The sequence below is a fragment of the Canis aureus genome, chromosome 26 (genome assembly GCF_053574225.1).
Source record: "Canis aureus isolate CA01 chromosome 26, VMU_Caureus_v.1.0, whole genome shotgun sequence".
Taxonomy (NCBI): Eukaryota; Metazoa; Chordata; class Mammalia; order Carnivora; family Canidae; genus Canis; species Canis aureus.
The window spans coordinates 23,626,752-23,639,467 of NC_135636.1; the positions used below are offsets into that span (position 1 = coordinate 23,626,752).

The window sequence follows — 12,716 nt, forward strand, 5'->3', positions numbered from 1 at the left end:
GCCTTCTCAGGTTGTTTTGCAGTGAGTTCGGGCGGCACCAGATGAACAAGTTGAGGGCATGATGGTGGGAGATCCCGGAGTCTCCTCATCAAAATGGCAGATCTAGGGCAGCCTCGGTGGCTCAGTGGTGTGGTCCTACCTTCAGCCCAGGGCATGATCCTGGGGACCTGGCATCGAGTCCCACGTCGGGCTCCCTCCGTGGAGCCTGCTTCTCCCTCTGCCTGTGTCTCTGCGTCTCTCTCTGTGTGTCTCTCATAAATAAATAAAATCTATAAAAAATGTTTAAAAAAATGGCAGATCTGAACTTGGGCAAACCCATCAAAGCCTCGAAAGACATGGATGGCGAGCCCTCTTAGGGCTGCTCTGAAAGCACAATGCTGCTTGGGGTCCTGCTCCTGCTCCCTACCTGCTATGGCACTTCAGGAAATTTGCTTAACCCTTTGGTGCCTCAGTTTCCACACCAACAAAATGGTGACGTTTGTCATGTCATATGACATATGGCTTATAGTATATAAGCTGAGAACTCATTGTCAGCATGTGGTAAATGTTAGCTATTCTTGACGTTATGCCATGTGCCCTGTTTGGTGCAGAAGATGGATAGGTCTTGGAAAATGAGGAGAGTTTTCCTGAATTTAATCGAGACACATCTCCAGGAGACTAGTCTTTCCACGGGAGTAAATCCTATGCAGCTCCCGATCTGGGAAACAGTTATTTTTTCTTCTCTCCTCTGGGGGTTAAGAATATCTAGTCCTCAGAGGAACGCTGAGTGGAGTTTCCATCCATTTCATTTTTAATAACAGTGAGTAGTGAGGAGTCTTAAAATCAAGGTGACACTAAAATATTAGCAACAATATAATGGATGATGAGAATGAAGGAATTCCTTGTTAAACATTCTAGAGGGACGCCTGGGTGGCTCAGTCGATTAAGTATCTGCCTTTGGCTCAGGTCATGATCCCAGGGTTCTGGGATGGAGCCCCATGTTGGGATCCCTGCTCACTGGGGAGTCGGCTTCTCCCTCTGCCTCTCCCTCTGTGTGCTCTCTCCTCTCTCTCTCTCTCCCTCAAATAAATAAATCTTAAAAAAAAAAAAAAAACATTCTAGGGAATTCATCTTGCTCTGGAGGAGGAGAGGAAGATGACCAACCTCAGACCTTGGTTAGGTATGGTACTAAAAGAATAGAAATAAAATTTAAAGATAACCAATCTAAGGGCTTGGGTGGCTCAGTTAAACATCCAACTCTTGATCTCAGCTCAGGTCTTGATCTCAGGGTTGTGAGTTCAAAAGCCCCACATCGGGCTCCTGGCTCAGTGGGAAGTCTGCTTCTCCCTCTCCCTCTGCCCCCCCCCCCACCTCATGCTCTCCCTCCCTCTATCTCAAATAAATAAATAAAATATTTTTTGAAAAAGATTTATTTATTTGAGAGAGCATGCACGAAGGGAGAAGGAGAGAAGCAGACTCTGTGCTGAGCGGGAGCCCTATGTGGGGCTCAATCCCACGACCCTGAGATCACAACCTGAGCCGAAACCAAGAGTCAGATGCCCAACCAATTGAGACACCTAGGCACCCTGGGTATAGAGATGACCCAGACATAAGATCTTCAAAAAGAAAAAAAAAGATAGCCAATCTATTAGAAGACAAGAAAGAAGGGAGAAGAAGTGAGATGTCATAGTAAATAGATAACAAAAGCTAAATGTGCACAAATGAGTCCAAGCGATCACCGCAAATGCCACCGGATTAACTCCACCTTGTGAAAAAAACAGGAACGCTCAGGGGTGATAAATCAAATCCTGGCGTGTAGTTTCAACAGACATTCCTAAAACACAAAGATGGGATGTGAAGGGATGAGGGAAAGGAAGGAGAATGTAGCAGCAGTAATATTAGGCAAATAGAATTTAAGGCAAAAATACTAATAAGGATAAAGAGATTTTATTTAATGATAACAGAAATAATCCATCAAGAATACACAGCAGTCAGAACCTGTCTGCACCGAACAGCATATCTTCAAAGCAGGACAACCGCACAACTGCAGCGAAAGGCATTGGCAGATCTCTCCATCCCTCCGAGGAGAGGACCGCTAAGGAGGGCCGAGAAGGTTCCAATCATTCAAATCAGTCTTGACCACCCGATTCTTGCTTTTCAAGGATTTGTGTAACATTAGCAGACACGATCATCAAACAGGACCACCCACTTTGCCATGACGAGGTTCTCGACACATTCCAGAGAATCCATAGAACATAAGCTACATTTTCTGGCTACAGAAACAGTAAAAAATAATGATAAAACAAAAACCTGGAGCTCTTGTAAATAGAAGGAAAAAGGGTAAATCAGTGTGGATATTATGAAATGTTTAGAACCCAATGACAGTAAGGGAGCTACAAATCAAAATTCATGGGACAAAGGAAGTTTTATAGCCTTAAAATGTATTAGTTAAGGGATGCCTGGGTGGCTCAGTGGTTGAGGGGCTGCCTTTGGCTCAGGTCATGTTCCCAGGGTCCTGGGCATAGGGCTTCCTGCGAGGAGCCTGCTTCTTCCTCTGCCTATGTCTCTGCCTCTGTCTCTGTGTGTCTCATGAATAAATAAATACAATCTCTTAAATATATACATATATTTAAAAGTGTGACTCAGTCAGTTGTCTGCCTTTAGCTCAGGGTCACGATCTTGGAGTCCCGGGATCAAGTCCCACATCAGGCTCCTTGCTTGGCAGAGAGCCCATTTCTCCCTCCCCCCTGCCTGCTGCTCCTCCTTCTTGTGTGCTCTCTCTGTGTCAAATAAATAAATAAAATATTTTTAAAAAATTAATAAGAAGAGGGGTGCCTGGTTGGCTCAGTTGGTGGAGCATGTGACTTTTGATCTCAGGGTTGTGAGTCCGAGCACCATGTTGGGTGTAGGGATTACTTGAATAGATAAAATCTTTTTTTTTTAATTTTTTTTTATTTATTTGTGATAGTCACAGAGAGAGAGAGAGAGAGAGGCAGAGACACAGGCAGAGGGAGAAGCAGGCTCCATGCACCGGGAGCCCGACGTGGGATTCGATCCCGGGTCTCCAGGATCGTGCCCTGGGCCAAAGGCAGGTGCCAAACCGCTGTGCCACCCAGGGATCCCTAAAATCTTTAAAAAAAAAATTTTAAAGGGAGAAAGATTGAAAATTTATAAGCCAAAAAAATAAATAAAAATAAAATTTTAAAAAAAGAAAAAAAATTTATAAGCCAAGCATGCAACTCAGTCAGAAAAGAAGTACGGAATTAACTCAAAGACAAGAGATAAAATTAAATTAATGAAGATAAAGGTAGAAATTAATGAAACAAATCGGACCTTCAATAAAAGCAGAAGGTTGATTCTCTTTTTTTTTTTTTTTATGATAGGCACGCAGTGAGAGAGAGAGAGAGAGAGAGAGAGAGAGGCAGAGGGAGAAGCAGGCTCCATGCACCGGGAGCCCGACGTGGGACTCGATCCCAGGTCTCCAGAATCGCGCCCTGGGCCAAAGGCAGGCGCCAAACAGCTGCGCCACCCAGGGATCCCCCTTTTTTTTAAGATTTTGTTTATTCATAGGGACACACACAGAGAGAGAGGCTGAGACACAGGCAGAGGGAGAAGCAGGCTTCATGCGGGGAGCCTGTCGTGGGACTTGATCCTGGGTCTCCCAGGATCATGCCCTGGGCTACAGGCGGCGCTAAACCGCTGTGCCACTGGGGCTGCCCCAGAAGGTTGATTCTTTGAAAAACTGAGTAAAAGGCATCAAGAGAGGAGGGCCCTGCAGTCCTGGCTGGGAGAAGCATAACCTTGGGGTTGAGGGCGCCATGGACGAAGGTGATGCTAAAATGCTTGGACATTGTCCAGTAGGCCAGGGGGAGCCATGGACGGGTCTTGAAGTGGGAAAGGGAAGTGGTGTGATCAGTCTGGGCAGTTTGGGGAGGTGTAGGAATTGGGGGCTGAGGGTTCCTCACCCAGTAGCCCTGTTAAGGCTTAGCTGTGTGACCCTGAACAAGACACTGAGCTTCTCTGTGCCACAGGGTCCTCCCACTTTAAGTGATCTATAGGATCCTACAAATCCATCCCAGCCTGGGGCCAGCAGCCACTCCCTCCTGTTCCTCGCTAACAGAACCCCATTTTAGAAGGAGCCTGGGGATACACCCAGCCCTGGGATGAACCTTGCCTGACCTAACACACAGCCAGATGCCTGCCCAGCCCGGAGGGCCTTGGGAGTGGGGCCCCTGGGCCAGAGTGAGAGTCCCTGAGAGGGGAAAGGCTCCAAGGAGGGAACCACTTGGGCTGCCCCCTTGCCATAAGGAGAGATACCCAGACACGTAGAGGGTGCCAGAGAGAGTTAGGCAGCCCCGGGTGACACCCCTGAACCGTGAGCCCGCCACAAGATCACCGACCTCCAGCTCTGAATCCCAGTAAATATTAATGTTCTGGTGGTTTAATGCCCGTTGGTACAAGGCAGTGGAGTGCTGAAGAACACAGGTGCCGGGGCCCAGTCCTGCTGGTTTTTACCTGTGCCTCCTTGGGCAAGTGCCTCAACCTCTCTGTCCCTGTTTCCTGTCTGCAAATGTCAATAAATAATACTGTCTCCTTCTCAGGGTTTTATGCAGATTCAAGAAGGAAATGCATGTGAACAGTTTGGCCCAGCGCTGGCACAGGCTCAGTGCTATGGGAGTCTTTGTTGCGGTCTGTGGGTCAACGTGCTCTATAGCCTGTGTGTGTCCTGTGCGTGCACACACATATACTTGCCACCTGCTCCTTCACACCTTACCCTGCCAGGTGTGCCCATCCAGGCTTCTTCTCAGAACTCCCCATTTAACCTTCAGTGCCAGACTACAGGTGAGGACAGGGAAAGGTGGACTTACTGCTGGCAGCAGAGGCCCTTTGAAAATGAGACCAACCACCTTCCGACAGGTAGTATGCATGTCATGTGGTATGGGCACAAGGTTGATCTGAGAAAATAATAAAGAACAGGAGTGGACAGACACCAGGCAGTTAATTGTTACCTGTTCTCAGAAAAGATGGTTTAACGGGAAAGAAGTACTTTAAAGACAGTTCTGAGATTTGAGTTTAACCTGGAGACTTGCAACTCTTTGTTTTCAGGAAATATTAACCTTTCTAGCACATTCATCTGATTCCCTTAAGTCCTCAGTGAGATGGGAAGTGAGGTTAGTACATCAAGCAGGTGACCCAAGAACAGGTGTGGCTTGCCCAAGGTGATGTGTAGTTTTATTTTATTTATTTTATTTTATATTATTTTTTGTTTTATTTTATTTTAAAGATTTTATTCTAAGTAATCTCTACATCCAATGTGGGGCTTGAACTCACAACTCTGAGATTAAGAGTTGCACGCTCTACTGACTGAGACAGCTAGGAGCCCCTGAAGTATAGTTTTAAAAAGGACAAGTAATCTTAAAAAAAAAAAAAAAAAAAAAGGCAGCCGGGTGACTCCGCAGTTTAGCGCCGCCTTCAGCCCAGGTTGTGATCCTGGAGACCCGGGATTGAGTTCTAGTCAGGCTCCCTGTGTGGAGCCTGCTGCTCCCTCTGCCTGTGTCTCTGCCTCTATCTCTCATGTTCCGTGTCTCCCATGAATCAATAAATAACATCTTAAAAAATAAATACATAAAAAGGACAAGTGCTCAGGACGCTTGGGTGGCTCAGCTGTTGGGCATTTGCCTTTGGCTCAGGGCATGATCCCCATCTGGGGATCCAGTCCTGTATTGGGCTCCCCGCAAGGAGCCTGCTTCTCCCTCTATGTCTCTGCCTCTCTATGTCTCCCATGAATAAATAAATAAAATGAAATAAAGAAGAAAGAAAGAAAAGAAAGAAAGAAAGAAAGAAAGAAAGAAAGAAAGAAAGGAAGGAAGGAAGGAAGGAAGGAAGGAAGGAAGGAAGGAAGGAGAAAGAAGAAAGAAAGGAGAAAGAAAGAAAATAAAGAAAAGGAAGAAAGAAAGAAAGAAAGAAAGAAAGAAAGAAAGAAAGAAAGAAAGAAAGAAAGAAAGAGACAAGTGCTCAACCATGTCAAATGCTGCTAGAGAATTATGTTAAAAGAGGACATTGGCATGACCACAAAATTTGGCAATATAGAGGGAATGTATGACCTTAATGCTAGGAGTTTCAGTGCATTGGTTTGGGCAGAGCCTAGATGGAGAGAGTTGAAGAGTAAATATTGACTTCTGGATGAAAATAGTAGATGGACCACAATGAAAACCCAAGACAATCACTAACTTCAGAGAACACAGAAAGTTGTTCAAGGATGAAAAGATTATCAGAATATACCATAGGACTTAGCTTAGAGAGTATACTTGAAGTCTAACTCATAATACTGATCTAACCATCATGACATCATTATATCCAGAAAATGGTGGGTGAGAGAGCATGTGGCCAAGGGTGGGGTGGAGAGGGACTGGTAAAAGAGCTAAGTCCTCCCTTTTAAAATGACATGTGGGAACGCCTGGGTGGCTCAGCGGTTGAGCATCTGCCTTTGGCTCAGAGCATGATCCTGGAGTCCCAGGATTGAGTCCTGCACTGGGCTCCCTGCATGAAGCCTGCTTCTCCCTCTGCCTATGTCTCTGACTCTCTCTCTCTCTCATGAATAAACAAAATCTTAAAAAAAAAACAAATTAAAATGACATGACATGTGAATAAAGATCCATGAGCTCAGGTGTAGGAGATGTAAGGATAGAGAGAGTGTGAAAAAGTAGATTTGAAAATATGAAGGGAGTATAGGAATGTGGGGTGTCCAAAAGGTCCATGCGACATGTGAGGTGATACATTTGAAATGACAGCACAGTAACAAGACTTTTTCTAGCCCATGCATGTTCCAAGAAGGTGGGTACTGGAAGAAGCAGGCCCCCTGGCATCTCAATGGCAGTGGTATTTGGGGTCTTCAAGGGGGCCTGGTGTGGGAGGCAACTCTTAGACTGATGATCCTGGTAGACACAGATAGTTGGCACATGGGAGTCCTGGCCTGTCCCAGGCCCTGACCCCTTCAGTTAGTATAGCCCCGTTCATTTTCAGATGATAACTTGGACCTGAAGTGCAGAGAGGGTAAGGTGCCAGGCCAAAGCCACACAGCTGGCCTAAACGAGGCATATGGCCTCTACCATAACCAAGAGTTTCAAGGGAGCAATAATTTGGGCCCAGCTTCTCTCTAAGCCCCATAACAGGAATGAAAATGTCCCTCCTGGGTTAGCCCAGGAAGCTGTTCTCTCTGGAAGACTCTCTTCAGCTCTTAATAAGAATAATGGCATCAATAACACAACACTGTTATTACTTAGCTTTATGATGGTGCAGGAACTTTCCTAAAGCTCTTATATATTCCATTATTTCAGTCTTCACAACCCTATAAAGTGGCTACTAGTTAGTAAATTCCTAACATTACACTGGGAGAGGATGAGGCACAGAGAAGTCAGGTAACCTGCCTGAGTCATGAAGTTTTGAGCAACAGAGGCCAGATTCTGACAGGCTTCAGGCTCCAGGATCCTCACAGTCTGTAGGGGATGTTCCTGAAAAGCCTGGCATCAGATCTTGAGTGTGAGAGGTCCCTCCCTGGGACGCCAGATCCCTTACAGCACTTGGTGGGGAGAAGGCAGCCAGAACTTTCCTGTGGCACCCCGAAGAGGAGGCAAAGGGCCCGGGGCTGGGAGAGCTGGGAGCGGAACAGATCCTGAGAGGAGGAGGATGGCCAGCCTGGCTCCAAGGACCAGCAGGGCACTCCGGCAGCCCAGGAAATGGAGATTGTACCTTTATCCCACCAGCTTGGGGGCATGAACCAAAGTTTGTTTTCTCAGGCAAGGCTCAATGGGCAGTGGCTCCTCCAGTCCCCCAACACCAAAGCTCCTGTGCCTCCACTTCCACCCTAGGCCTGAGATGGTACCTGCCCGGGGCCGCATAAACTGGGGTCCTTGTAGGGCTGGGAATTGCAGCAGGTGGCTTTCCCCCCACCTTTGAACCTTACTGGGTCTGAATCCTGCTCTGGGTGTGTGTGTGTGAGGGGGTGTCCTCAGCTTCCCCCACAAGCCTGCCCACTCCCCAGAATCCATGTTGGTCCCTTGCTTCATGGCTGCAGTTGCTCTGTCTGACGTTAAGCTGCAGACAGCCATTTCCTTTGCTAATGCAGTGGGGACAAAGCCCCCTGGGTGTGTGCTGTCCTTGGTCACTTATCCTCTCCTGAGGCTAAGTCTCCTGATGGGGTTTTGCACACCTGACCCTGTTCCATCCTTTCTGGGCCGGGGCCGACCATGCTCCTTGCACACTAGCCCCTCAGGCCCCCTCCACCTCCTCAGGGGGCTGTGTCTGGGGCCGGGCCCACTGACCCCAAGCCTCTTCTGGGCAGCCAGAAAGGTCGGGGATGGTCTCCACAAGACCCCCTGCTCCCATCCGTCTGTCTCCCCAGATCCAGAGAGCCACAGTCATGGTCACAGCAGCTCCTGTCACACCGCAGCCACACGCCTGCCAGTGACAGCACGGAGGCCCGCACCCCTCCCCATCAGGCCCCCCCACAGACAGGTCCACGTGCATCCCCAGATGCCTGAATCACTGCTGACGCCTGGGGACCTGGCGGTCGTGGGCTCCTGGGGAGTCGCTGGGGAGGGGGGGTGGCGACCACGTCGTCTCCAAGGGAATACCTGCGGACATAAATAGGCAGCCAGCGAGGGCAGCGCAGCACAGTCGGCACAGCAGCCTCGCACACTGTGCCCACCTGCACCAGGATGCCGGACACCATGCTGCTACCCGCCTGCTTCCTGGGCCTGCTGGCCTTCACCTCCGCCTGCTACTTCCAGAACTGTCCTAGGGGTGGCAAGAGGGCCATGTCTGATCTGGAGCTGAGACAGGTACGACCGTGGCCCATCTCAGGGCTGCCTGAGGGGACAGAGCTCCTGGGCTGGCTCTACAGTGACGGGCTGGGAAGGAGGGAAGTGGTGGGAGAGGCAGGCTTTAGGGGAAGAGCCCTGCAGAAAGGAGGCTTGGCATGGCTGGGCAGAGGGGGCCAGGCTGCCGGGCAGGCGAGGACGGGCTGCAGGACTTCCTGGGCACCATCCCCATCCGGGCAAGGGCTGCAGGCAAGACGGTGTTTCTCCAGGAACGGGGCTTGGGGCAGATCAGGACAACTGGACAGCAAGGCATCCTGTGTGAGGGAGGGAGGGCCTCGCAGCAACGACCGCCTCTGTCCTAGCCAGTATGGAGGCCTTCCCCCTCTACTAGCCACAGGCCCCCCGGGGGCCCCACACAGAAGCTGGCCATTGCTCTGAGCTTGTGGTAGTGAGGGTGCCACCTCCTGCCAGGAAGTTCTGCTGGGAACCTAGCCCAATTCTCCTGCGCTGCATGTCCAGTCAATTCCCTTTTATTCCATCTTCAGCAGAGCCAAAGGAAATCCAATGACCAGGCTCAGTCAGGCCCAGGCCACAGGTGGCTTCATTTTGAGCTATCGAACAAACTAGAGTGGGTCCGAGGGCCGCCCCCACAGACTACCCTTCCCTCTGCTTGGCACCTTTGGAAGCCTGAGTCAGTGAGGTGCCCCATGCCTGTACCTGGGGGCTTGGGCTGATGCCACCCACAGTTAGGGCACTGCGGCCCAGAGCTGAGGTCTGGACCCAGAGGCCCAGCAGCTTGCGACGCTGGACAGGAAACCGGAGGAAGGACCCTCTGCTGGGGCCGTGGGTGCTAGAGACAGAGTTTGAGTGATGGGGGCAGGGGAAGGAGGCCTGCCTTGGGGCAAGGGTGGCAGCTGGGTGGCGGTGCACCCCAGAGCCGAGAGAAAGGGCTGGGGCCCACCGAGGGAGCCTCGCTCAACGAAAGGGGAGCATGCTGAGGGCCCGTCCTCAGTCACCTGAAATCCCGGGGACTGGGGCGGCCTGCGCCCCCGCCTCGCGGGCCCCGCGCTCACCCCGCTCCCGCCCTCCCGCCAGTGCCTCCCCTGCGGCCCCGGGGGCAAAGGGCGCTGCTTCGGGCCCAGCATCTGCTGCGGCGACGAGCTGGGCTGCTTCGTGGGCACGGCCGAGGCGCTGCGCTGCCAGGAGGAGAACTACCTGCCGTCGCCCTGCCAGTCGGGCCGCACGCCGTGCGGGAGCGGGGGTCGCTGCGCCGCCGCCGGCATCTGCTGCAACGACGGTGGGTGGCCCGGGGTCAGGGCGGGGGCCAGGGGGTGGCGGGCGCGGCGGTCCCCGGGTGCGGGGGGGGGGGGGCGACCTGGGTCCCGCCCGCGCCGCGCTCAGCCCGTGGCCCCCGCAGAGAGCTGCGTGACCGAGCCCGAGTGCCGGGAGGGAGCCGGCTTGCACCGCCGCGCCCGCGCCAGCGACCGGAGCAACGCGACCCAGCTGGACGGGCCGACCGGAGCCTTGCTGCTGCGCCTGGTGCAGCTGGCGGGGGCGCCCGAGCCCGCCGAGCCCGCGCCGCCCGGCGTCTACTGAGCCGCCCGCCCGGCCCGGCCCCCGCCCCCCCCCCCCCAGCCTGCAGAAATAAACCTTTTAAAATGCACCCGCGAGTGTCTGTGTCGGTGTCGGGGGGTGGGGAGCGGGCGCGGACACCCCTCCCTCACCCGCCCCAGCCAGTCCGGGATCCGCGGGGGCAGTGGTCTTGGCTGGGCACAGTCCTTGGGGGGAACCGGGCCCGGCGACCGGGGGGGATGGCGGAGGGGCAGGGGGCTGGGTAGGGAACACTCCGGCAGGGGGACAGAAGGGAAGGCAAGGAGAGGGAAAGACGGTGGACAAGATTCCAAAAGAACACAGAGAAAGCCCAATGATGGAGAGAGAGATGTTCAGAGCGTCAGAGGGAAGAGTGAGAAAGGCCAAAGGGGAGCCACGGGGTGACCAGGTTCCGGTCCCCATCTACCTCCCAAGAGACTGAGGCACAGCTTCAGGAATCCACCAACTCCCCAGATTTCTAGTCTTCTAGTTCATCCAGGGCTGTGCTCTGTGCGTGTATGTGTGTGTGTTCAGGGGTGAGCAGGGGGCAGCAAAATCACCTCAGACCCAGCAGAGAGAGGGCAGGTAGTGTCTGTCCAGGAAGAAGGTAAGGGAGCCCTTCAGCCAGAGTGGGAGGCAGAGCCCACTGACACCCTAGCTACATGCCCCCCCCTTCCATGCAGCCACACGAATCACACACTAACCCAGACACGGACTAGTAAATAATCATTAGCCACATGCCTGGTGATTCTTGACCGGTTACAGGTAGAGACCCTGAGATACACATTCAGGACCACAGACCCTCAGAGAAACACGGCGGACTTGATCTTGGACAGGCACACACACACACACACACACACACGTGCACACACACGCACACACCGAGCACACTCACATTAGGACCTTCTACCCTTTGACACATGCAGCTTCAGGGCAGATGTTCACTGGCATTTAACCGATGAGTTAAATTCTGTGTCCTTCTGTCCTTCTCTGTCCACTCTATTCCCTTTATCCTCTTTGCTCTTCACTTGGCTGTCTTCCCCCATCCCTCAGCTCCTGGGCTCTCTTTTGCTTCCCTCCTTGTCCCATTACATCCCCCTGCCCTCTCACCTTCCTCCCTCTCTCTCTGCCTCCTCTGTTCTTTACATCCTGTCCTTGGGATTTCTTGGTGCAGGCCTTGGGGCAACAAGAGGCTGCATCTCCTCTGGAACCTTCCACTGATTTAGAGGCCAGGAGGAAGCGCAGGCAGAGAGCAGTCACTCTGAGCCCTGGCACCAACACCCAGCCTTAGGGTAGAGTGTCATGAGTCAGCCTCAGTCAGACCTGGCCAGGGTCCTGGTGTCAACCCAAGGTCAGGCTCTTTTCTGGTCCTAGAGCTCCAGTTTGCTGTCACCCCTGACCTGGCTCAGTGCTCAGCGGGATTAAGTGTCGAGGGAGGGCAGGAGCCATGTGGGCTTCTATCCCTGCCATGGACTCCTGGTGTGGCCTATCTGGCACCTGTCCCCAGGTCTTGGTAGGACAGGGGCAGGACCAGACCTAATAGGATCTTAGTAACCCTCCAGGACACAGGGAGATGGAAAGAGGCAGCTGGTTTAAGTAAAAATGGATCGTATACCCTAAATATAAAACCTAAAACTCTAAAGCATCTTGAAGAAATCATGGGAGAAATCATTTACAAACTTGAAAAATGCAAAGATTTCTTAGCTCTGACACCAAAAGGACGGTCCGTAAAAGAATAAATTTGATATGTTTGGAATTCACCAAAATTAAGAACTTCTGTTCTTCAAAAGAATGAAGAGGTAAGACACAGACTGGAAGGAAAGATTTACAACTCACAGAGCTTATCAGGGACTGACACACAGAATATATAAGGACTTCTCAAAACTCCATACTCAGAAAACAATTCAACATTTTAATTTTATTATAATTTTTAAGATTTTAAGTAATCTCTACACCCGACATGGGGCTTGAATTCACAACCTTGAGATCAAGAGTCATATGCTCTAGCGACTGAGCCTGCTGGGCATCCTAAATCTTTTGTCCATTTAAAAAGTTGGATTGAGGGATCCCTGGGTGGCACAGCGGTTTAGCGCCTGCCTTTGGCCCAGGGCGTGATCCTGGAGACCCTGGATCGAGTCCCATGTCGGGCTCCCGGTGCATGGAGCCTGCTTCTCCCTCTGCCTATGTCTCTGCCTCTCTCTCTCTCTCTCTCTGTGACTATCATAAAAAATAAAAATAAAAATAAAATAAAATAAAATAAAAAGTTGGATTGGGGACGCCGGGGTGGCTCAGTGGTTTTGAGAGTCTTCTTTCAGCTCTGGGCATATG

General features: G+C 51.5%; 1 protein-coding gene across 1 annotated transcript; it reads left to right on the forward strand.

The window, feature by feature from the left end:
- The first annotated feature begins 8,633 nt into the window (after positions 1-8,633).
- AVP (arginine vasopressin) lies at positions 8,634-10,394 on the forward strand. Its single transcript, XM_077874077.1, has 3 exons — positions 8,634-8,819; positions 9,894-10,095; positions 10,216-10,394. Exons 1-3 carry the CDS (start codon positions 8,697-8,699, stop codon positions 10,392-10,394), a joined length of 504 nt encoding a protein of 167 aa, XP_077730203.1. The 5' UTR covers positions 8,634-8,696.
- The last annotated feature ends 2,322 nt before the right edge of the window (positions 10,395-12,716 follow it).

What these genes read in the sequence shown, in the direction of transcription:
- AVP (XM_077874077.1), top strand. Translation starts at nt 8,697, where the DNA reads ATGCCGGACACCATGCTGCTACCCGCCTGCTTCCTGGGCCTGCTGGCC. An exon ending in CTGATCTGGAGCTGAGACAG is followed by an intron (nt 8,820 to 9,893) that starts GTACGACCGTGG and finishes CCCTCCCGCCAG; the next exon opens with TGCCTCCCCTGCGGCCCCGG. An exon ending in CGGCATCTGCTGCAACGACG is followed by an intron (nt 10,096 to 10,215) that starts GTGGGTGGCCCG and finishes TGGCCCCCGCAG; the next exon opens with AGAGCTGCGTGACCGAGCCC.